At 41.2% G+C, this 21,654-nt stretch overlaps 1 protein-coding gene across 6 annotated transcripts in view; it reads left to right on the top strand.

The window, feature by feature from the left end:
• The window catches only part of HDAC4 (histone deacetylase 4), a 115,993-nt gene extending 103,694 nt beyond the window's left edge, over nucleotides 1–12,299 (top strand). For all 6 annotated transcript variants that reach the window (XM_081861862.1, XM_081861861.1, XM_081861859.1 and 3 more), the window contains 5 exons: nucleotides 346–464; nucleotides 2,461–2,594; nucleotides 3,764–3,848; nucleotides 5,445–5,589; nucleotides 7,313–12,299. In XM_081861862.1, the coding sequence (XP_081717988.1) occupies nucleotides 346–464; nucleotides 2,461–2,594; nucleotides 3,764–3,848; nucleotides 5,445–5,589; nucleotides 7,313–7,352 (523 nt within the window). In that variant the 3' untranslated portion in view covers nucleotides 7,353–12,299. The remainder of the gene's footprint in view (nucleotides 1–345; nucleotides 465–2,460; nucleotides 2,595–3,763; nucleotides 3,849–5,444; nucleotides 5,590–7,312) is intronic.
• The last annotated feature ends 9,355 nt before the right edge of the window (nucleotides 12,300–21,654 follow it).

Here is a 21,654-nt window from a genome sequence, read left to right as displayed (position 1 = left end):
GCAGTTAAGTTCTTAAAACCCACAAAATCAGTGGGACTCAGGCACTCACCTGGTGATTTGGATTACCATCATTAGCCACAACCTAAAGAAATGTGATGGAACTATATCATTTTCTTTGCAACTGCTCACAAATCTGACGAACAAGCTACCTTTTACACTGTGGCCCAAACAACTCAAGAAATGCCCTTGTACACTGTCTGGTTCCCTTTCTAGTCCTTTCTTCCATATTTTGTTCTATATTTTGTGCTAAAAAGCACCATTGAACAAGATTCTGTCTCATTGTAGCTGTCCATTCAAGAGCAAGGCATAGTAATGTGCTTTCTATTGTTCCTTTTTTTGTTACAGAACAGTAGTAATGCCTATTGCTAATGAGTTTGCTCCAGATGTTGTGCTGGTATCATCTGGTTTTGATGCAGTGGAAGGTCATCCTGCACCACTCGGAGGATATAATCTGTCAGCAAAATGTAAGTCCCACAGGCTTAAATTTCAGTGATCTCATTTTCTTTGCAAATTTACCCTGTTATCTATTTGAGTTGTCTGTTTAATAATAACTCACTGTACCTAGACTCTTCCTACACTTGTTAGTTTGGGGAGGGTTTTTTTATAGGCACTATAATATAATTCTTTCCAATCACAAACAATGCAAAAACACACTTCCCTGTTATACATAGAATTCAGATTCCTTCTTCTATTTATCTAAACGTTATTATCCCACCTCTTCAATAGCTGGCAGTAGCTTACAAATGCAATATAAAATAAAGACCTCAAAATAGCATAATTAAAAACAGTAAAATGAAATTAGCAACAAAATGCAGTAAAAACAGCATTAAACCCAAAGACCTATCTAAAAAGGTAGATAGATATGGAGTCGGTGCCTTTTTCTAGACCAGGCATAGGCAAACTCCAGCCCTCCAGATGTTTGGGACTACAATGCCCATCATCCCTGGCCACTGGTCCTGTTAGCTAGGGATGGTGGAAATTGTAGTCCCAAACATCTGGAGGGCCAGAGTTTGCCTATGCCTGTTACAGACCAAAAGGTGCCAGAATGTATCTCCCTCAGAAGACCCACCCCAGAGCCCAAAGAGGATATATTTTTGGGTGGCGGTGTCTCCTCACAAGCCAGAGGCAACTTCTGTCAGGCTTCACTTGTGGGGCTACCTCAGCCACCTACGCATGGAGGGTGGGGGTGGGACTTCCTCTTCCTCCCAGGAGAAAGTGATGGCTTGCCTGCCTGCCTGTGAGCCAGAGCAGCATGGGGGCTTGTTCAGCTGAGGTGTGGCTTTTCTGCATGTCAGTTTGCAGAAGAGCCTCAGCAAAGCTGTCCCGCACCTCCATCTTGCCTGCCCCTCTCTGGAGCTCCTAGAGGATATCGCCTTCAGGAGCCGGAAGTGCCAGCGGGGTTTTGCTGAGGCTGGTCAGGTCTCTCTTGTCTCTCTCTCTCTCTCTCTCTCTCCCCCCCGCCCCAGCTGAGAGGTGCCAGATGCAGTTCCGGTGAGTTCCAGTGGGGGAAAAGCCCTGCTTGTGGTGAATGTGCAAACCATAAGGCTGAGTGTGCAAACCATAAGTTCTTTGGAGGTGTAAAAAGTTTTGGTTGAATCACAAAACACGTTAACAAATAATGGGTTGCAGCCAACAAAGGGATCTCTGGTGGGGAACACTCCTTCTGGGTGGTTTGTCCTACTTTGGTCCTCACCCTGCACTCGGCTCTCATCTGTGGCTCCTAGAAGCCGTCAGCTTGTGACGGTGGCCATAGCCCAGATAATGGCTTTGACTAGTTGACTAAACCAGGTGAAGAGTAGCCAGTGGGTCTTAAACCCACGGTGAGTTAGGGACCTGTCTTGTGAGGAAGACTTCTGGAGTAAACCCTGAAGAAAAATCTGTACCTTGTGGGATATCTTCAGGAGAAGAAAAGGCTAAGGAGTAAACCCTACACAGTTCTGGAGTGGAGTCCCTAGAATGTTTGGATGGCATCTTGTATGTCTCCTTCTGGCAACTCCGGTAGCCAAGCTGGTGTCAAGTATTTTGCTTTGCTTTGCAACACATCCGTGAGACTGGGACGGGAGGCCTTGGACATGCTGCCCAAGCTTGCACCCTGGAGAGGTCCCTTTGGTTTTGCAAATGCAGCAAACCAACAAAGTTGCCCCATTTGCACATGGACTTATGCTTGTGCAGTGGAGGTTTCCCTCCCTCCCTCCCCCCCCATCTGTTTTGGCAGTTTTCCCCAACCCTCTGGAACAGATTTAGAGTCGGGGTGGGGAGAGCATGGGGGGCCGTGTTCCATTGCATAAGTCCTTGGGCACACATGACAACTTAGTTGAATGCAATGCAATGTGATTAAATAAGTTTGGTTCTACCAAATACCTTTATAAGTAATTTTATTCATTTTTATAATGTTTCCAACTTTATAGAATAAATTAAATCTGTTAATTGTTGCCCTTTCTTGCATTTCTTGCATCTCAGGCTTTGGGTACCTGACAAAACAGCTCATGGGTCTTGCTGGAGGACGAATCATTTTAGCTCTTGAAGGAGGCCATGACCTAACAGCCATTTGTGATGCGTCTGAAGCGTGCGTTTCTGCTTTGCTAGGAATTGAGGTAGAAAAAATACCAAAGCAAAGTTGTTATTTATTTTTTATTCATTTTTACACACATACTGTGATATACCATCAGTAGTAGCACCAGTGATTATATTATAATCTCAGTTTGAAACCTATCAGTTTTGTATTGTTATGTATTGGGCAATATTTTCTGTATAAGAACAATAATCAATCATGCTAAAATCCTCAAGTCACTATTAAAATCTTGATAATGAGAAGTCTGGAAAATCTTGTTGATTTCTGCAGTTGAGAAATACGTTTAGACACTGGAGTTGCCCAGAAATTTTCCTGTTCTTTTACTGGCCCCTTATTACTATTTCCTGCTGCATGGGTGTAGCCAGGATTTTTGTTGGGGTGGGGCGGCTGAGCTTTTTTTTTAGGGGAGCCACAAAAGGTATTCAGCTTTTTTTAACAAATGAAAGTTCAGATAGCATAGCTTCTGCCGGGAGGGGTGGGAGAGGCTTCTGCTGGGAGGGCAGAACCTCAAATAATTAAGTACTTTCAATGCTTTCCCATAATGTTTGTGGATCTAGGGGGGCAGCTGCCCTCCTGCCCCTCCTTGGCTGCACCCATGTCCGGCTCCAGTTCTTTGCTCTTTTCCCTATTGGAGTGTACGGCAGCTATATGAGAGAATATGGTCAGGTTCATTCATTTGTGATAGAAGACTGTCAAAATAAGGTCCCGATTGGAAAATTTCAAAGAATATTAACACATTGGAAGTGCCAAGTGAAAGGCTGCTTCACGTTGCCAAATATAAATGTGAGAAGCCACCACTACTAGATTGCTGAAGGTGGCCACAGAACTGCATTTAAAAACAAACAAACAAACAGATAATTAGAACATCTTTTATTTCAGAGTTCTTTTCTGTAATGGGTTAGAGGCAGCAGCATTTTTGGAGGGAATGGGAAAGAAGCAGCAATTATAGATTATAGTGAGGCAGCAAAGGGCAGGGCAGTGCCACCCTCGAAAGTTGTGTCCTGCTTTCAGAAAGAAACTAGGAAGGGAAGAGCCGCATTTTATCCTTGTAGGAAGTGGTGAATAGTCAGTAGTGTTAACAGCCAGACAGTAAGCATAACTTGGTTATGTAGAATTCTATAACAACGGTTGAAATAATACTTATTTTTTAAAATTCAATTAATCTAAAGTGCACTTTTTTAATCATTTCAGCTTGATCCTATTCCTGAAAAGGTATTACAGCAGAGAGCAAATGCTAATGCAGTACATTCCATTGAGAAGGTCATTGAAATACACAGTGAGTACCTGGGAGCAGTCATTGCTATTCCACAGTTAAGCAGAGTTCCTGATTTCATCAGTTTAAAGTGAAGCTTTAACTCAAATAATAAACCACAACTTCAACTTGCATGCAGACTGCTTTACACTAAGAAAATCTATGGAGATGTAAAATAATTCTGAAAGAAATTATATTAAATGTTTCATCATATAAAATCAGAAGGGTTATTCCACAAGCACCCAAAAGCAAAGAGTAAACCATTAGAACTAACAAAATCAATTAAAAACATAATATACACAAGTAAGAATCAAAATGCATATTGTAATAGAAAAGCCCCAAAGTTTCAATACTAAAAAATGCAAATAGCAAAAATAGCTGGAGAATGAAACTGTAATGAGGCAAATAAATTGTCAGGAGTTCAGTATCTGATCTTGGAAAAAGGAAACATGGTGGAAAAATGAGGTGGAGAGTGCAGATTATTTGGAATTTGTCTCATAAATCACTTCTTTTGGAATGGGCTAACTGGTTACTTGCCAGCCACTTCACTTTATGTTTCTTATGCATATGGTTGCACGGTTAAAGTGCATCTTGCGGCCATATTGATTATAATATTTGATAGATAGATGGTGAGCTTTTAATTGTATTTTGTATGGATGGATGTGTTTTGTATTGTAAATTGTGATTAGGAGTGGGATATAAGTTGTATAAATAAATATTTTAAAACTTTAATTTTTAAGCCTATTGAATTTTTTTTGCCTTTGACCAACTTTCAACATGTGGGCAGGACAATCACCTGACATCATGATGTCAGATGATGGGCAGGTGTGTTGTCTGGCCCACCTGTCAAAGTCCTCTTACAGCACTTCCCAAGCACCTGGTAGCCAGCTTGCTGAGCGCCTGGGAACCCCAGCACAAGAGACTGTTCAGCAAAACACCAAGCACAGGGCTGACAAAGCTGCTTTCCGCAGGCCAGCTGTGTGCTTGAGTTCTCCCAAGGGAAGCTGTAGCCAATGCTACAGGGTTGAACTCACTTCCCAAGTGGTGATGGGCAGGGATTTCAGTCATTCCTTTCTGCAAAAGAATTCCGCAAGGGAAGCTCAGTGGCGCAGCTGATCCAGCCATGTCTGTCCCTGCCCCACATGTCCTGCCTGGATGTCACATATCAGGTTGAATGTGGGACAGGTGGGTGAAGTCTAAGGAAAACAGTCTCACAGCATGGGTGTAGCCAGAATTTTTGTTGGGGGGGGCAGGCTTTTGTTAGGGGGGCATAACCGCAGATTTGTATTGCTTTTTATTGATTTAGGGGGGCAGCTGCCCTCCGTGCCCGCTCCCCTTGGCTACACCCATGTTTCACAGGCCAAATCAGGACCCTTGGCATGCCAAATTTGGCCTGCAGGCCAGAGGTTCCCCACCCTGCTCCAGTCCCAGCATCCTATTGTTTCCCTGTGTGGGACACTTTGGGTAGGACCTGTTAAACCTGTTCTTTGTAAAATGCTATGTACATGGATGGTGCTATGTCAGTAGTAGTGATAATGGTTGGGTTTTTTCTGTAGCTGTACTAAAAGCAGTGGGCAGTAGTGGATTGCCTTATGGCATATCATTTTTTATTTCCTCTAGGTAAGTACTGGCACTCACTCCAGCGCTATTCCTCAACAGTCAGCTATTCTTTGATAGATGCACAGAAGTGTGAGAACGAAGAAGCAGAAACTGTAACAGCTATGGCATCATTATCAGTGGGGGTCAAACCACCACATGACAAAAAGTGAGCTTCACTTCTTTCCATCTGCTTATATCTAAAACAGTGGTATTTTAGGCAAAAAGTGGGAAATTAGGCATCTGCAGGTGAAGCACATTAGGCTTCAGCATAGTGTCCTGATTTGAAGAAAAGCAAAAAAGGGTTGTGTTCAGCAAGGAGAAAAATAAAATTCAATGCAATACTTTGAAAAGACTTGTTTGCTGGTAAGATGTATTAGCTTCAAGCTGCAGCAGGATTGATTTATGTTTAATACTAGAAGTACATCAATTGATCATTGCCTGTACAACTGCATGAGTGCGCATCACCACAACCCGGAAGTGGTCAGAAAATGGGGCAGGATTATGCATGCTCACCGACATGCGTGGGGGTCAGGAACACAACGGTTTTGAATAACTGAACAGTGGAACCAATTGCTTACCATAATATGAAATATTCCTCTATAGATTCTAAAGCTGCTCTCAGGTCTCCCATCAAGTGGGTCTAGAAAATTGCATTTATCCGGGAAATCCTTTCTAATATTAAAGTACTTTTATTTTGTGGCCTTCAAAATTTGAAGAACCACCATGCATTTTTCAAGGCTGAGTGCTTTGTAGCTTAATAATGTTGAATGGAGGTGGAAACTAAACATCACCCTGATTCTTTATTAAAGTTGGGAAGCCAGATTTATCTCCAGAAGTTCCCAACTGATTATTATGAATATAACAGAGTAATCCAAATGGGATGGGGAGGGTTTGAAGGAAGGTGGATCTGCCCAATCCAAAGCTGTTCTAGACTCAGTCATGGCGAAAGTAAGGGCAACATTTTCCTCTTCATTTTGGCTAACTGCGGGTTGGTTTTTTAAAATGAAGCCATGAAAGCTTACAATCTGCTCCAGAATGCCTCCTTTTTGCCCTCTGTTGTTGAATGATTAGTGGCAGAGAAGGAGCAAGCAGTGGACATTTTCATGTCAAGAACTCCTGCTCTACTCATGAATATCCCCCTTTACCTACAGAGTGTGATGGCCTAAAGAAACCCTGATGGCAGTGCCACATTTACATTTACATAATCTAGGGGGCCTTGTCCTCTTTCCAGTTTTTGTTTTATAAAAAAAGCAGGCAGATTTTACTAACTAGGCCCTGATGCTTATTAACATTAAATGCATGACGTATGAGTCTATGACTCCTTAACACAGGTGGATACATGCTGTTTAGTAAAGTTCATGGAGGCTAAAGCTACTCAGAATCAAATTACAAAGTCAGCTATGAAGCATTGCAAGTGTTCAGATCACTGTCTATCGTTATAGTGTGAAATCACAAGAGTCTTTTATATCATTGTGCATCACAACAATATTTAAATTTGACTTCTTGTGAAAGTAATGAGTAAACAATATGAAAGTGATACAGATGTAACTGTGATTCCCCGATGAATGTTCTGTGTGAATTTCTTCATTCATTCCCTACTTTTGTAAACTTATTAAAAGTTATAAATTTATAAACTATCATTTTATCAGGGCTAAAATTTCAGTAATACTCTACTTTCATTGAGTAGATAAAGAAGAGAATGAGGTTTTGTTTCTCATGATCAGGTGCTATTAAGTTTGGCCTCCCCAAGTCCTGCCTAGGTCTTTAAGCTGAAGGAGGTAAATCTGCAAACAATATATCCAGTCACAAGGAGCCTTGTGGATGCTTGCTTGCTCTGTGCCTCCATCTGCTTCCTTCTTTTTGACTCCTCTCAATGCATTTGTTTCCAGGCCAGACGAGGAGCCCATGGAAGAGGACCCTCCGCTGTAGCAGGCATCTTTGAGGCTGGAGTTCTCCTGTTTGTTCGTCTTGTCTTGAAGCTCTGCCAAGAAGCTTTCTCTTGTTACTCCTGCATCCTGTCATGGTTTTCTTCCAGACTACAGAAAGGCAGCCATGCGTAAAAGAAAGCTAAATCTCTCTGTATCTGTACAGAATATGCTTGTGGAAAAGAAAAAGTGCAGGTGAAGAGCAGAAATATTAAAGACATATGCGCTGAGCGTTCTTCCTCTTTTCCTAAATGGAAGTTTGAGAGGCAAGAAGCCAGTGAAGTATTTGGCAAAGTTGCCAACTTTTTAAAGAGAGAGAAATCAAAGATTAAACACAGATATGACAATTTTCATTTAAAACTGGTGCTTAAAAGTTTGATTATCCTCCGTTCAGACCACTCAGACCATATTGTAGTTTTGTGTTTTATGTTTTATTTTTGTGGCTCTTGCCTACCTGTGATCCAGACGCTCTCTTCAAAACCCAAACAATATGAGAAGTCTTTTTTTCCCCTTTATATGAAGGGTGAAAAGAGAACTAAGCTTTTTTATACCTAATATACATGCAGACAGACTATATATGTGTGGCGAGGAAGAACGTAAACCAAGGAAGAAAGCCCAGAAAGGGGATTGGCTTTAGCATCTCCAAAGCCATCTGAAGAGTTTGTGCCTTTAAAAAAAAAGATTGGATTGATTTTGGGCAGCTGGTTTTTTCTGACGTTTTGATGAACAATGCCTTAAAGAAAAGAACTCTGCAGTAATTCTTCTGGAAGGGCGGGCAGCTGAGAACTGCAATCAGCAAGAACGGCTCTAGGATTTCTGCTGGCAAGTAATGGCCAGAGCTTCTCCCAAGCAGTTGACAAGTTTGGATCTGTTTTGTTTTCTTTTATTGCTGTTTAAAATGAAAATTAAGGTAGTTGCCAGTAATGTGGCAAATACTGTTGGGTTTCTAAAATTCAACGATTGATTAAAAAATCCCAACATCTTCTCCTACACATTATGTATAACCATTTTAACTATCAATTTGGTTGTAAAAGCATGCGTCAGATACAACTGCAAATTTTAAAAAATTGGAATGCTTTTTATTAAAAGCAACTAGCATGATATACTGCTTAATATTTTAGGTATAATTATATAAATGTATATGTATAATGTATATTCCAAATGTATTCCAAGCTTAGAAACGCGACTCTTACAAATTATTGATAAAATATTTATAATGCATTTATACAAAATATATAAATAAATGCAGATTACAATGGTAGCCATTGGAAGTTCCCTTGCAAAAGATTTATTTGTGAATTGGAGTGTAAGGGTTTTTAGAAAAGGGATCTTGTTTGAAACTTGACCATTTTCAAACTGTTGTTTGGAATGCTTTCAGAATGCCAACATTTTAGCCGCTAGGCAACTACCCTAACATCACTATTTTAATTTAAGATTTTTAATTTTGATCTTCTTTTAACAAAATGAGTTTTTTTTTTTTAGTAAATATGTATTTGCTGTTGCTTTATTTTATATTGGTTTTTACAAAATCCTTAAAACAGCCTTATTGCATTAATTTTCATTTTATTTTCCATTGGACAGCTGTGTTTCTAGACAGTAACCATTTTCTTGACCTGTGTCACTTTCCACACTGGAGTTTTATTTGTGTTTGGCCTTTCGTACCATCAAGAGTTTTCATGGTTATGTGGGACAGTTGCAAATTGTTAGGCTTTGTTTTTAGAAAGCCCTTTTCACAAAAGGAAGGATTCCAAGGTCTTTTTTATATCAGGAAACTGATTGTATATTTTATCAGTTCTGCAGTCATAGTTGCTATGCTACATTTAAAAAAATAAGGAGCTTTCTTAACCTTAAAAATATATTAATATTACAAAGAGTGATGTATCCTATATCCTCAGTATAGAGTGTGACAAGGATTATTAAAGGCATTAATAAATTTAGTGACCATGTTGAAGGTCTGCCAAACTCTCATGCAGTTAATGCTAACACATGCACACAGAACTTTTCTTAAACCACTCTGGTTGAGTTAGTCCTCTAACAGACTATTTCACAGTGAATCGTAATATTAATATTTTCTTTTTGGCTGGGAGACTGCTAATCTTGGTCACTATTTCATATCCCCCCAGCTGCCTTTTGAGGTGAGGGGAGTTGACCCTCAGAATAAGTAACTAAACTTTTAGTGGTGAAATTAGATATCTGGAAGAGACTGAATTCATGTGTTCTTTTTCGAGCAGTGTAGGATATTACATGCCCCTCATCTGAATAACCAGTGGTATTTTCCTTTTTTAATATTTTTGTTATGATAACTGACAGGGTCACTTTGTAGTAACTTATTTTCTGGTTCTGAAAAGTTTTGTTTTTCTTCATTCCATTAAAATCAGAATTGTGAGAATTTAATTATAAATCCGACTGAGTGCTGGAGAGAGTTTGAGGTTTTTATTTAATGCTTGATATGCAATTTTTAAGACACACTACAATATTTGAGTTATTGCTAACCCAAATACATGCAAATTGATGAATACTTTTTGGCATTAGAACTGCCAAGAGCATACTCTAAGAGTAAAGTTTGACAGTAAAGATAAAATGTATATTTTATAAAATGACTACCTTGCTGCTGTGATCTTTAAAGATTTTTGCTGTGGAATCATCTGATTTCATATTTTGTTAGTTTAGCCCTTTATGACTGTTGATAAAAGCGATGCATCCACAATTACTTCAGTCTATAATACATTTTATTTTCAACACCACTTTACATGTTTTCAAAATACTTACTGTATTTACGCGAGTCTAACGCATCATGAAATTTAATGCGCACCTCAATTTTCAAAATCTTGGAACCAAAAAAGTATTTGCTGGCGACTGTAAATGCAGCATCAAATCTAATACGCGCCCTAATTTTCGCAATGTAATTTGGCCAAAAAAGGTGCACATTACATTTGAGTAAATACGGTACTTTTTTATGGCAAGAAATTGCTGGTACACACAACTCAACGGTGTTGACATGTTGGCCTGGAGTATTTGGTAACTGCTTTCAATGTTGTTGATTTTAGGACTCTTACTTTGTTTCTTACAAACAAATGTTGCTACATCATTGCCTTTCTAAAGTCACAAACAACTTTGTTATACGTCAGTCTGTTCCATAATCCAGAATTCTGAGATCTTTTTAAAATTGCTGTTGCCTAACCTTGCTCCAGTAGCACAAGGCAAACATGAGCATCATGGCTGTTGGGAAGGTACCACTGTAGCCCTTGTTTCCCCCACCCCACTTAACATGGACCTGCTTGTGAGCTCTATGGCTAAACTAAGAATCCAAGCTGATTTGGGCAACGTACCTATGCTTCCCACATTTTTATAGACTATGAATATATGAGGTACCTGAGTTCCACCAGCAAGATACTCGAGGTTTTTGCTAACTCAGCTTCCAAGGTATTGGGTGGCTTATTACAACTCTTCTCTTGTAGCAATTTAGAAACAAAGGAACATCTTGAAGCTGTATTACCCAGAAGCAAGATCCAGGTTGTAGTACAAAGTACTAATAGTTGAGTATTTGGGGTTTATTTTACTTTCAGTACACAAACATTCCTTTTTATTAGTCATGTACTCATTCCATTCTTCCTTTTGTAAACTTTTGGGCCCACATTTTATGGGCATTGATATATATATATAAATATATATATATATATATACATACATAAAAATATATATATGAATATATTTTTTTAAGTTTCCTACACCTTGAGGTTGCATGGTCTGTTAGGTTGGCATGTCTTTATATTGTATACAGATTTTGCACGCCACACGTGGCAGCTTTGGAAAGAGAAATCCCCTCTAATGGCATTAGCAACAGATAAACTGTTGGGGTGTTTTCTGTCATGCAAATTAAAGTGAGGAGCATGAAGGGGGGGGAGTTTGTCTTACTGAACTTATTAAGGACCTGTGCTTTTTATTGTAAAATTTTAAAAATACAAAGGACTACTTAAACATTTGTCATTTTAAGAGAAAAAAAATATCTAGCACTTGTGACAAACCAATAATAGAGTTTATTGTATTTATGTGGAAATAATGTTCTAGGGGAAACTGTACAGAACACACAAGTAACTGCCTGTGTCATTTTTCTTTAAGGGGGGAGGAGTTTTTTGTTTTTGTTTTTCATTTAGGCAGGAAAGGGATAAGGCAGGCACAAACATATGCCAACTTCTTTTTATATTAATGCTCAGATAAAAATGTCAAGAACTTTTAAGAGTTAACTCTTCAGCACAGCTGTGTTAACATTTTTATTTTGAAAGATGTATCAATAGATTTCACTTTTAAGCAGTGATGTGCAAACACTGTGGTTTCAAACAAACTTTATATCAGCAGGAAATGAAGTTTCTTCATAGTGATAGTTGAGCTTCACCGTGTATTTGATATTGATGAAAAATCCTATTGATAGAAAGAAAAAAGAGGAAAAACAAAGAATCTAACACTTCTGGTGCTCTACATTGGAGATGCTATGTATATGGGATGGAAATCTATTCATCCAAGAGCTTATTACAAATATGTAGTACCAAAAGTTGTAACTCTTATTATATTCTGCTTTATACCTGTACATGCTCAGTATGTTCTCACCATTGGTAGCAGCTACCAGTTTATTCTGTAATTTAGACACAGTTTCACTCTTAACTGTATGAACCCTTTAAGTGATGGTAGCATATTCTTTGTACTTCAATTTTCTTACCACCTTTTTCCTTTACTTGGTGGGGTTGAAGGTTTTGGGTTATTTTTCCTAGCTCTATATATATCTCTCTCATTCCTGTTTTTGTTGTTTTGTTTCACTTGTTTTTTACTGGCCAATGGTGTCTTTCTCTGACAATACCAACTTCACTTTCAACTTTAATAGAAGTCCAGTATTTTGTACCACATTATGACAACTTGTTATTCTTGTGGTGTAAATAAAAAGATAAAGTGAATTATAGTACCATCTCTGTTGCAGTTGCTGATCTTCATATCTGTTGTCTTCTGCTGTTTGACTCATTCTTGTACTCCTACACTAGTGTTGTCATCTCCTGACTATGGCTTGGAGATCTGGCATATGTTGCCTTCAGAGCTCTGGAGCAGAAAAGCTTCTGCAAATACATCTCTCTAAAGAAGCAAGCATATCTCAAGGCTTTGTTCTAGTGAGAGGAAGACTTGTTTCTGGATGGCACGATTTCAAACAGCAAGTTGGGGCTCACATGACTGAATACACCTAACAAACCTACCACCACCACCGCCAAAAAACACATGCAAAACTAGATGTTGCAGATGAGTGTTTCGTCTTTTTCCTTCTAGTTTTCTGTGTAGAGGGTTTGTATTTGTTTGTATGGAATAGCACTCCATCACCTAAGGTCTGAAGTCGTGCAGCCCAGATGCAAGTAGACTCCTTCAGTGATGACGAGACTTCTGTTGAAACACTGGAACTCACTATTATTCATTAGCATTTCCCAAACTATCCCTCGGGCTAACAAAATGGTCTCTGCTAGGGCAGTAGCATTTCAGTCCAAATGCATGCAAAACCAGATTATTAGAAAGGTGGATAAAGCATACATTACATTCTAAGCACAATGTATAAAATGTGCTAATCAGGCCAAAATCAAGAGAATTGCACCACTGAATCTGCACACGTAGAGCAGCTTTTCACTTTTGCCCTCAGAGCAGTCCCCCCTCCAACCTGGCATAGAAAACCTGTGGCCCTTGCAATGTTGTTGGACACCCATCAGCCCCAGGGATGGGGATGGAAGTTGCAAATGGGAGGGCCAGAGTTTAGCCACCCCTGATCTAAAAGCTTTAGTGGTGGTGGTGTTTAGCCGTGTCCGACTCTTCGTGACCCCCTGGACCAGAGCACGCTAGGCACTCCTGTCTTCCACTGCCTCCCGCAGTTTGGTCAAACTCATATTAGTAGCTATGAGAACACTGTTCCCATTTAAAGTTACAGATAGGTAGCCGTGTTGGTCTGCCATAGTCAAAACAAAATAAAAAAAATCCTTCCAGTAGCACCTTAAAGACCAACTAAGTTAGTTCTAGGTATGAGCTTTCGTGTGCATGCACACTTCTTCAGATACACTTCAGATACCCATTTAAAGTAACATTCCAAATTCATCTCCTGTATTTCTTTTTGGGTATAAAATGGCGAGTTTAAGGATTGAAGACCAGCCAAGCCTCCACTTTTTAGGGTGGCAGCAACAGTGCATCTCTAGATTTCACGAGGCCTTAATCCATATTGTCCGGAGTGACCTTGACATGCGGTCACAGGACCGTGCGTTGTCCATTAGCTTTCAAATCCCTTAAAACTCACACACATTACAGAGAAACCAGGAAAATCAAAAGTATAAGGAAATGACTTGCTCATAATACCCCTTTTCTACTGTATAATTTACCTCACCTGTAGTGTGATTTATGACCTCCAAGCATCTCTTAGAGCTCACAAACCTCGGAGCTGCAAAAGCTTGTCCCTTTCCCAAATGACAGCAAAAATGGAAGAGCAGTTGTCCAGATCACTCCTGCTTCTTCAGCTTCTCTGCAGCAACTGTCTCTTAGGTCTTGCTGATTTTCCAATGTTTCACTATTAAAAACACTTTTAGTTACAAATATACCAGCACCCTTTTCTACCAACACAAGTGGGAGCAACATTCATGTGTCTAGAACCACTCTCTCCTTGTAACTGTGCTGTTTGTTTCTTGAATTCACCTCTATTGGTGTTAGCAGATAGAAAGTTGGTTCCCAAAACCTTCTATAAAACAGTGCTGGTACTTTGAGCCCAAGACATGAGGAAATTGATAGGACATCAGCACTTGCTCAGCACTAGCCAAGAAAGTGGGGTGGGGATTGTGGGAGGGTTTGCTGGTATCATCCTTTCATGGTGACAAATGGCCATCAGGTGAATAGATCCTTTGGGGAAAGAATGAGAGTTTCCTCTGAAAAAAGAACAAAGCAATCCAGCCCAGCTGGATCGGACCAGCCTTCTCCCCTGGTTGAGTAGTTTGTTTCCAACAAGGGGAATAGTCAGGTGCTTCCAGAAGACCCCATACAGAACGTGAGCCCAGGGGTCCTGTCCGGCTGTGTTTCTCCTAGCAACTGATCTTTACAGGTCCACTGCCTCGGCACATAGAGGCTCTGTTTAGCCATTCATGGCTATTAGCTATTGACAGACCATCCTTTGTGAATTTGCGTCATGCCTCTTAGAAGAGGCAATGCCATGAGAGCGCTGTGTTTGGGCCTTAGCTTTATGGTAAAGGTGTCTGAGGCCGACAACATGGTCCTATAGGTACAGGTGGCTATTGTTCCACCTGCACTTCCATCAGCGCAAGCCCATCTGGCTGTGGTGGACCTTCAGGTCCTCTTGGGATGGTCCTCAAGAACTGTGTTCTCCTTACATGGTGCTTGCCTCACAACTGTTTGAAGCTGCAGCGTCTGTGCATAGTATAAGTGTTGCAAAATAGGCGGTTGGAGTCTGGAGTGGCTTGCCTGGAGAGCAGGGATATGGTCATCTAAGTCTCTGGGGTGGGAGTGGACTGAAAGAATATGATGAGGGTCTTGCTTGTTTTTTGAAAATGTTGGGAAACGTCAGCTGGGCTTTCCCCTGTGTGTTCAATTTAGGAGTGTTTGGGGTGATGTGGAAAGAGTAGGAGCTAAGACACTTAAAAGGGTGGTGTTGCCTTCAGAATTTATTTTTCTTTGTGTTTGTCTCCTGTGATTTTATATCAATCTGTGTAAGCCTTTGGAATAGGAAAATCGTATGTTTTATATTAGTGGGACATGGCTACCCATCTCAGGTCCCTGGGATACACAAGTAGAAGATAACTTGACTTTTTAGGTAACCACCCTCTCCAGAAATGGGTATCCCTAACCCTAGATCTATAGAAGGTAGCTGAAGTTGTACTCTGCACCAGCACTCTGATGTTCAGATAATGACCACATACTCAGTTGCTGCTTATTAGCTCCTTTATTGTTTTATATATATATATTTGTTGTCACTTGATTTCTGGGAGCCCCAGGCAACTGGAAGAAAAGTAATCTGGTACAATGTAAATAAATATATAAATAGCCACCTCCACAGGGATGTTTGCACTGAAGCACAGTCACCACTCTAGATCAGAGGAAAAAGAGTGCTCTGAAATTTAGACAGAATGTCCTTGAAGCGCTTTGTTTTTTAAACTATACTTATCATGGTGATCTTTATTGAGTCTTCTGGGTACTATCACTTTTCAGATAAATAATGAATCTTCTAATGCAAATTCCATGTTGCTGAGAACTTTTTAGAAATGCAGGATGTCCTGTGTTAAAATGCCCATATTATTTATCACACTTTATCACAATTATTGGGTGACAAGTGACTCTCTAGCTCCCCCTAGTGGATAGAATTTGAAATCCCTGAAAAGAGATCACAGTATTTAATTTGGAGGTGGGAAATGAAGTTAAAGTAGGCAGCCTTTTCAAAATGGGATACTTTTATAGCTGTCAGGGGCTGCTCTGCCTTTTCCTGCAATGCTGAGGGTGGAGCCTCCCATAGGAAACGGGGGCTTAAATGTTTCAAATGAATGAGTTAATATATCTGTAATTGACAGGTGTGTGTCTGCTGTCGGTTCCTTCTGATGACCTTTCAGGACAGCATTTCGCAATATATGTCAGTTCCCTGCTGACACCAACTGGCTGGTTGAAGCTGCCAGGCACAGGGGGACAGTTTGGGGAGATGAATGTTTTAAAATGGCACCCCAAAGCTTCATCTGGCCTGGTGCAGTGGGTGCATATCACTCGCAACCAGTTTGTGCAGCTTTGCAAGTAGTCGCCCTGCACCAAGTGGTGATGTGGATCATCCTCTCTGGCAGCCTGGATTCTCCTTGTCCTCCCCTTGCACTGTGGCATCTGCCAGTCTATCATCCAATGAGCCTTGGGATGTTCTGGTCAGCCAAGGGTACCTTCCTGCTGCAAAAGCTGCAGAGAAAAATATTTGCCTGGGACTGGTATAACAGGCCCACCATGTATGTTTTACATTTGACGTCATGTAGTGGATTCTCTTGTTTGTCCTTTGAAGAACACACACACACATTTGCATGGGTCCAAGAGCTCAAAAGGTGTACCCTTGGTGCTTTGATCAGATGCCATGCATAATTTGTTGAAACTGGACATTTTAATGCACAGTGCTATGTTTTTGCATACACCTTGCTCACAATCTATGTAAGATGTTTTGTTAGCATTGGGTTCTTCATGGTATCATTCTTTATTGCCCTGGGATGGATCTAAACACAAGAACACAACACTGTAAATTGGTCAGAAATTAGATTCTTTTTACCAGACAAAAAAATTCCAATGAGAAAGCCCATTTTAAACAATTTTTGCTCTCTGGTGCCATCTAATGTTGCATGTTTAAAACGCATTCAAATTGTGTTATTGTGACGAGTGTAGCTGAGTCCCTAGTAATTTTTTTCTCTTTTCTTTTTGCCTCAATAGTACCCTCTGCTCACCAAAAGCAAATGGCAAAACAGAATTATATTCTTCATTGCCACTCCCAAATTTCCCAACAGTTTTTGCAAAAACTCAAAGCACAAGCAAAGGGGATTTGGGGATAGGTGGGGAAGGTGTTGTGCTTGCTGTTTTATATACCAAATTACATTTGTCTGTAAAAAGGTTGCAGTGCACCCTGACCCTTAAGAGAAAGGGTGGAGTGGAAATATAATTGAAATCCTCCTAACAGATGCATTACCACACCTCCCAGGCCCAGCCATGCCTGTATAATCCTGACTCCCTCGCTACACACACACACACACACACTCTTCCACCACAGTTGTGGTGCCCCAAGGTCATCTCTGCTTGGAGTGCTTTCAATTCCTTGAATTCTGATCCTCCTCTTGTCAATGCTGGGCTTCTTCCAATATGAGGTCACTGTCCACCTCTTCTTATTAATTAGTGCACTGGGACTCAGAAGCAGAGCTTTGGTGTAGATCACTAAAATTAATCCAAGTATATTCTACACATTTCAAGGCAGGAAAAACTAACATCTGGACAATTTGAGCCCCTCTCTGCTGTTCTTTCCTCCCTAACCTGCACCCTGCCAGTCACACTCCAGTTTATAATGTTATATAAAGCCATCTCATCCCTTCCGTGGTCTCTTTAAAAAGGGTGGTGGCTCTGTGTTCATGGCAAAGTTCGTTTATTCCAGAGTCAAAAAGACAAAAATGCCCTGTGCCTGAAGACAGGCCTGCTGCCAAAATTTCATCTGAACTGAAATTCGTCGTCATCAACAACTTTTATTCTATGGTCACAGACCTGGTAATACTAAACTTTGAATTGAAGGGTTTCTCATGGGACCAAACATATGAGGAATTTTGAGGGAAGCCAAGATATTTCAATAAGAGTAATGCAGTTTTTCAGATGGGGTTTTGTGCCTCTTAAGGTTGTCATTGGATTTGGCCCAAGCAAATGTGGAGATCTTCTCAGGAGCCAAAGGAAATGTATTAGGCATGAAATTTTTTTGGGGGGGTGGTGGTGGATGGGTTTGCACACCAGCTAGAACCTTCTACATCCATTTGCCTTGAACCAGCAAGGGTGGCCATAGCACAGAGGTTGCATGCAGATGCCCTTGCTGGTTTGAGAGCTGCTTCTGCACATAGCATCTGGGCTGACCTTAATGATGCTAAGCCAGGATAACTAAATAATACACCAATAATCAACTTTTGTTTTGTGTATGTTGTAATGCTCTTTTGTTGCTATGGCCGATGGCTAACATAAATGAAGTTCATTCATTCCCCAAGGCAGTGCACCTTCTGAATCCTACATTCAAGGGAGGAAGAGGAGGAGCTGGTGCCTCAGGACCTGTTCCTGGAGCTCCTGGAGGCAACACACTAGTCGCCATGGGAAACAGGAGGCTAAAACAGAGATGGGAATAGAATCATAGAATCATAGAAGAGTTGGAAGAGACCCCAAGGGCCATCGAGTCCAACCCCCTGCCAAGCAGGAAACACCATCAGACCACTATAACTCACCCCAACCAGCATTGCTGGCAGGGGATTTGTAGCGCACTGGGTACCTCGTTCATTGCACTTAAAATCAGAGAAAAATGATGACCATTTTTTCATTTCCTCACTATCTCTGCAATAATGGCCAAAGTGAAATAAGCTCTATTTGTCATATCATGGGAGAAACCAAGTTATACTGGGCATTTATACTGGGCTGCAATTTGTTGGGGCAGAGGACTGCTCTCCTTCCCTTTGCATGAAAGGAACAAAATATCTCCAACACTTGACCAATTCAGGAAGATAGGAAGTTGAGGCAAGCGGACCAGTTCTCTTCTGACTCCAGCACTAGATAATGTTCACAGCCTGGCCCTGAGCACCCAGCAGTGTTGGGTAAATACTGCAGCATGTGCTGTAATAAATGGTTGCGATAGAGAATCCCTTTCTTCACATAACATCACTGTTCTTCCTGAAAAACTGAGATTATGGTTAGGTCTCCATGGAGGTATCAATTCAAAGCCCCTCAAAATGACAACATGGTTAGAATACTAAATGTGTTCCCATTGCAACTCCTTTTCTTCTTTTGATAGAAATACAATAAAAATGCAGAAGAAATTTGGAAATGGAAAGGCTTAGAATCAAACCCTCTTAATTTGAAAAATTCCTGAGCAATTGGGAGCCAAGTTTCCACCTTCATCCCTCTGAATTTCACTTCAACTCGCCATGGCTTGTGCCCCCACCCCTCTGAACTGCTGCTTCCCCTTTGCTCCTGCTCCTCCTCTTCTCACACTTCCACAAACTTCCTTGGCCATGTTCAGGCCTTCAGAAAAATGCACACAGCGCTAACCGTGTAGTGCAGGATGGGGACTTCATGCCTGGAGGCCAAATGTGGACCTCCTGTTGTCTCAACTTGGCTCTTTGGATTCTCCTAGGACCACACCCCTCCCCAGCCACACTCTGTGTCCTCCTTGAGCGCTTAAGCCTGGCTGGAATAGGCCCTTGAACTAGGACAATGCCTCTTGCTTGCTTGCTTGCTTGCTTGCTTGGATGGAAGGAGATGCATTTTCTGTGGCCAGAATGTGGCCCACTGTGCACAGAGAAGAGCTCCTTCAGGTTCATCCAGTCTACAACAATATTTAGAAACCTCCTTCCAGCTGAGGAAACCTGGTTGTGGGGAGGATTCTGTGCGTATTCTGCTGAACATGATTAAAATCTCTCTTCAGACGATTGTGCTCAGTGTATGGGAAGTGGGCGAAAGAGGGGATGTGAGCAGCCCACAGAGAGGTGGGAGGGAAGGGCCTGTATTCCTCATGTACACAGTGTCTGTCCTTCTCACGTGTTCTTTTGAAGGCCTGAATTGAGGCTGTTGTGGTTGTTAACCCTTGAAAAGTGAAGCTCCCAACCTCAGGGAAAGAACTCTACACATTCACAGTTGCACAAACCCCAACTCCATGCAGACGTTAGGGATGGTGGAGCATTTCAATGCAGATCCCATTTAAAGCTGAAGCAATCAATTTTGCAGTTTCTGAAACAATATGAGAACTGAAACAATATGAGAACATATACAGTCAAAACTATATGAAAATATGTTTCGTATGAGATTTGCACTAAAATGCTGGAGAATTTTCATAGGGATGTTTTTTAAAAAAACAACAAAACATAAATTGCTGCAGAAATGTGGAGAACTGAATTTAAGATTGGAAAAGTGAGAAAATAAGATAAGTGAAATTGACAGACCCTGCCATTCCTAGCAGACATTCAGTTGAACATCCCATGCCCAGCCATGATGATTTTGAATACACAGTTTAACTCTCCTGATAGGGCTAATAAATCCCGCTTAACACAATTTGGTAAAGATTTAAATACAATTAATTTTGCTTCTTAAATGCCCAAAGTAGACAATTTGCATTCTGAGGGTTCATACTAAAACAAACTTCCCCTCTTTTGCTGTGAACTTGAGAACTGATGCTTAGTGTTCACGACACCATTTAATATGAGTCGGCTCTTTCCAGAAATTGCACTTGGGTGGCCCCTGAGTTACAAGCTTACAAACATCTCTGAGCAATTGCCAAATTGCCAGCCCCCCCCCTCCAGCTCCCTTCTCTGTCAGCAGCATTCCCCAGCTGTTCCAAAGGGACTCAAGCTGGTTGGGAGACCGAAATATATTGCTTGAAAGAGAAAGGGTTGGACTTGGACATGAACTTTTCCTAGAACAGACTTTTGTTATATTCAAATTATATTGCAATTCTTCTTTCATTTAGCCTTGCAACAACCCTGGACCTTTTAGGTGTGCATATTATGTTTGGGGATTGCCATCTGTCACAGATACTTTAGCTGAGATTCCTGCATTGCAGGGGGTTGGACTAGATGACCCTTGGGTCCCTTCCAGCTCCAAGATTCTTTGATTCTAACTGGGCCAGAGAGAATGGGTTGCTTGTCCAAAGCCACCCAAAAGGCTATGACTGGTACAGGAGACTTGGCAATGCCCAGTGTTCTTTATTACACTGCTTCTAAAAATAGTGTTGTGAGTTTGGTGGGTGATGCCTGAGTCCATTGTAATTATTGGGGTCCTGGAACTAATGGAGGATTCAATTGTTGAAGTATCCAGGCCAGCTTATTGGTGAGTTAATGGGCCTAAGCCTGCTGCTTAGTATAACATAACAAAGGAAGTGGCTTTGTGCCAGACACCAAATGGGTAGGCCTCCCTCACCTGGCTGGTAGTCATGGAATCATAGAATTGTAGGGCTGGAAGGGATCCTGAGGATCATCTAATCCAACCCCCTGCAATGCAGGAATATGCAGCTGGTCCATACAGGGATCGAACCTGCAACCTTGGCGTTATCAGCACCATGCTCTAACCAACTGAGCTATCCCTGAGACAGTCCAGGGCTGGGCAAGAAGCAGGCAGAAGCCAGAGAGCCACGCTTGATTTCTGCTTGAACCCAAGACTGTGACTATGGGAGAACTAATACCTTCTGGGCTGTCAATGCCTGAGCCTCCATCGTAGACTCAGGTTGTATAGGTATAAATAAAAAAATCCTAAAGACGCCACAGTCACCATTGTCCCTCATCCCAAGGAAACCAAACCCTGGTTTGCATCTGGAACCCCTGGAGTCTTGCAACACTAAAAAATTGGGGTGCTGTTGGCAAACTAGGAGTAATTGTGAGCAAGGAAGTTCTTGCCACCTTAATCCTGATCTTTGCATCTGGAAGACATAGGATGAGACAGGGCCGAAGACTTCTTTCCTTTGGAGCCATCTAGTTTCACAATGCCAGACCCTCCAAGTGTCCCTCTTTCCCAGGGAAAGTTGCAGATTTACAGAAGCTGCCCCAGTGTCTGAT

This window comes from Podarcis erhardii (genome assembly GCF_964252035.2).
Source record: "Podarcis erhardii genome assembly, chromosome: 1".
Taxonomy (NCBI): Eukaryota; Metazoa; Chordata; class Lepidosauria; order Squamata; family Lacertidae; genus Podarcis; species Podarcis erhardii.
The sequence above is the reverse complement of the archived record's forward strand: the minus strand, read 5'-3'. Positions and strand labels throughout refer to the sequence as shown.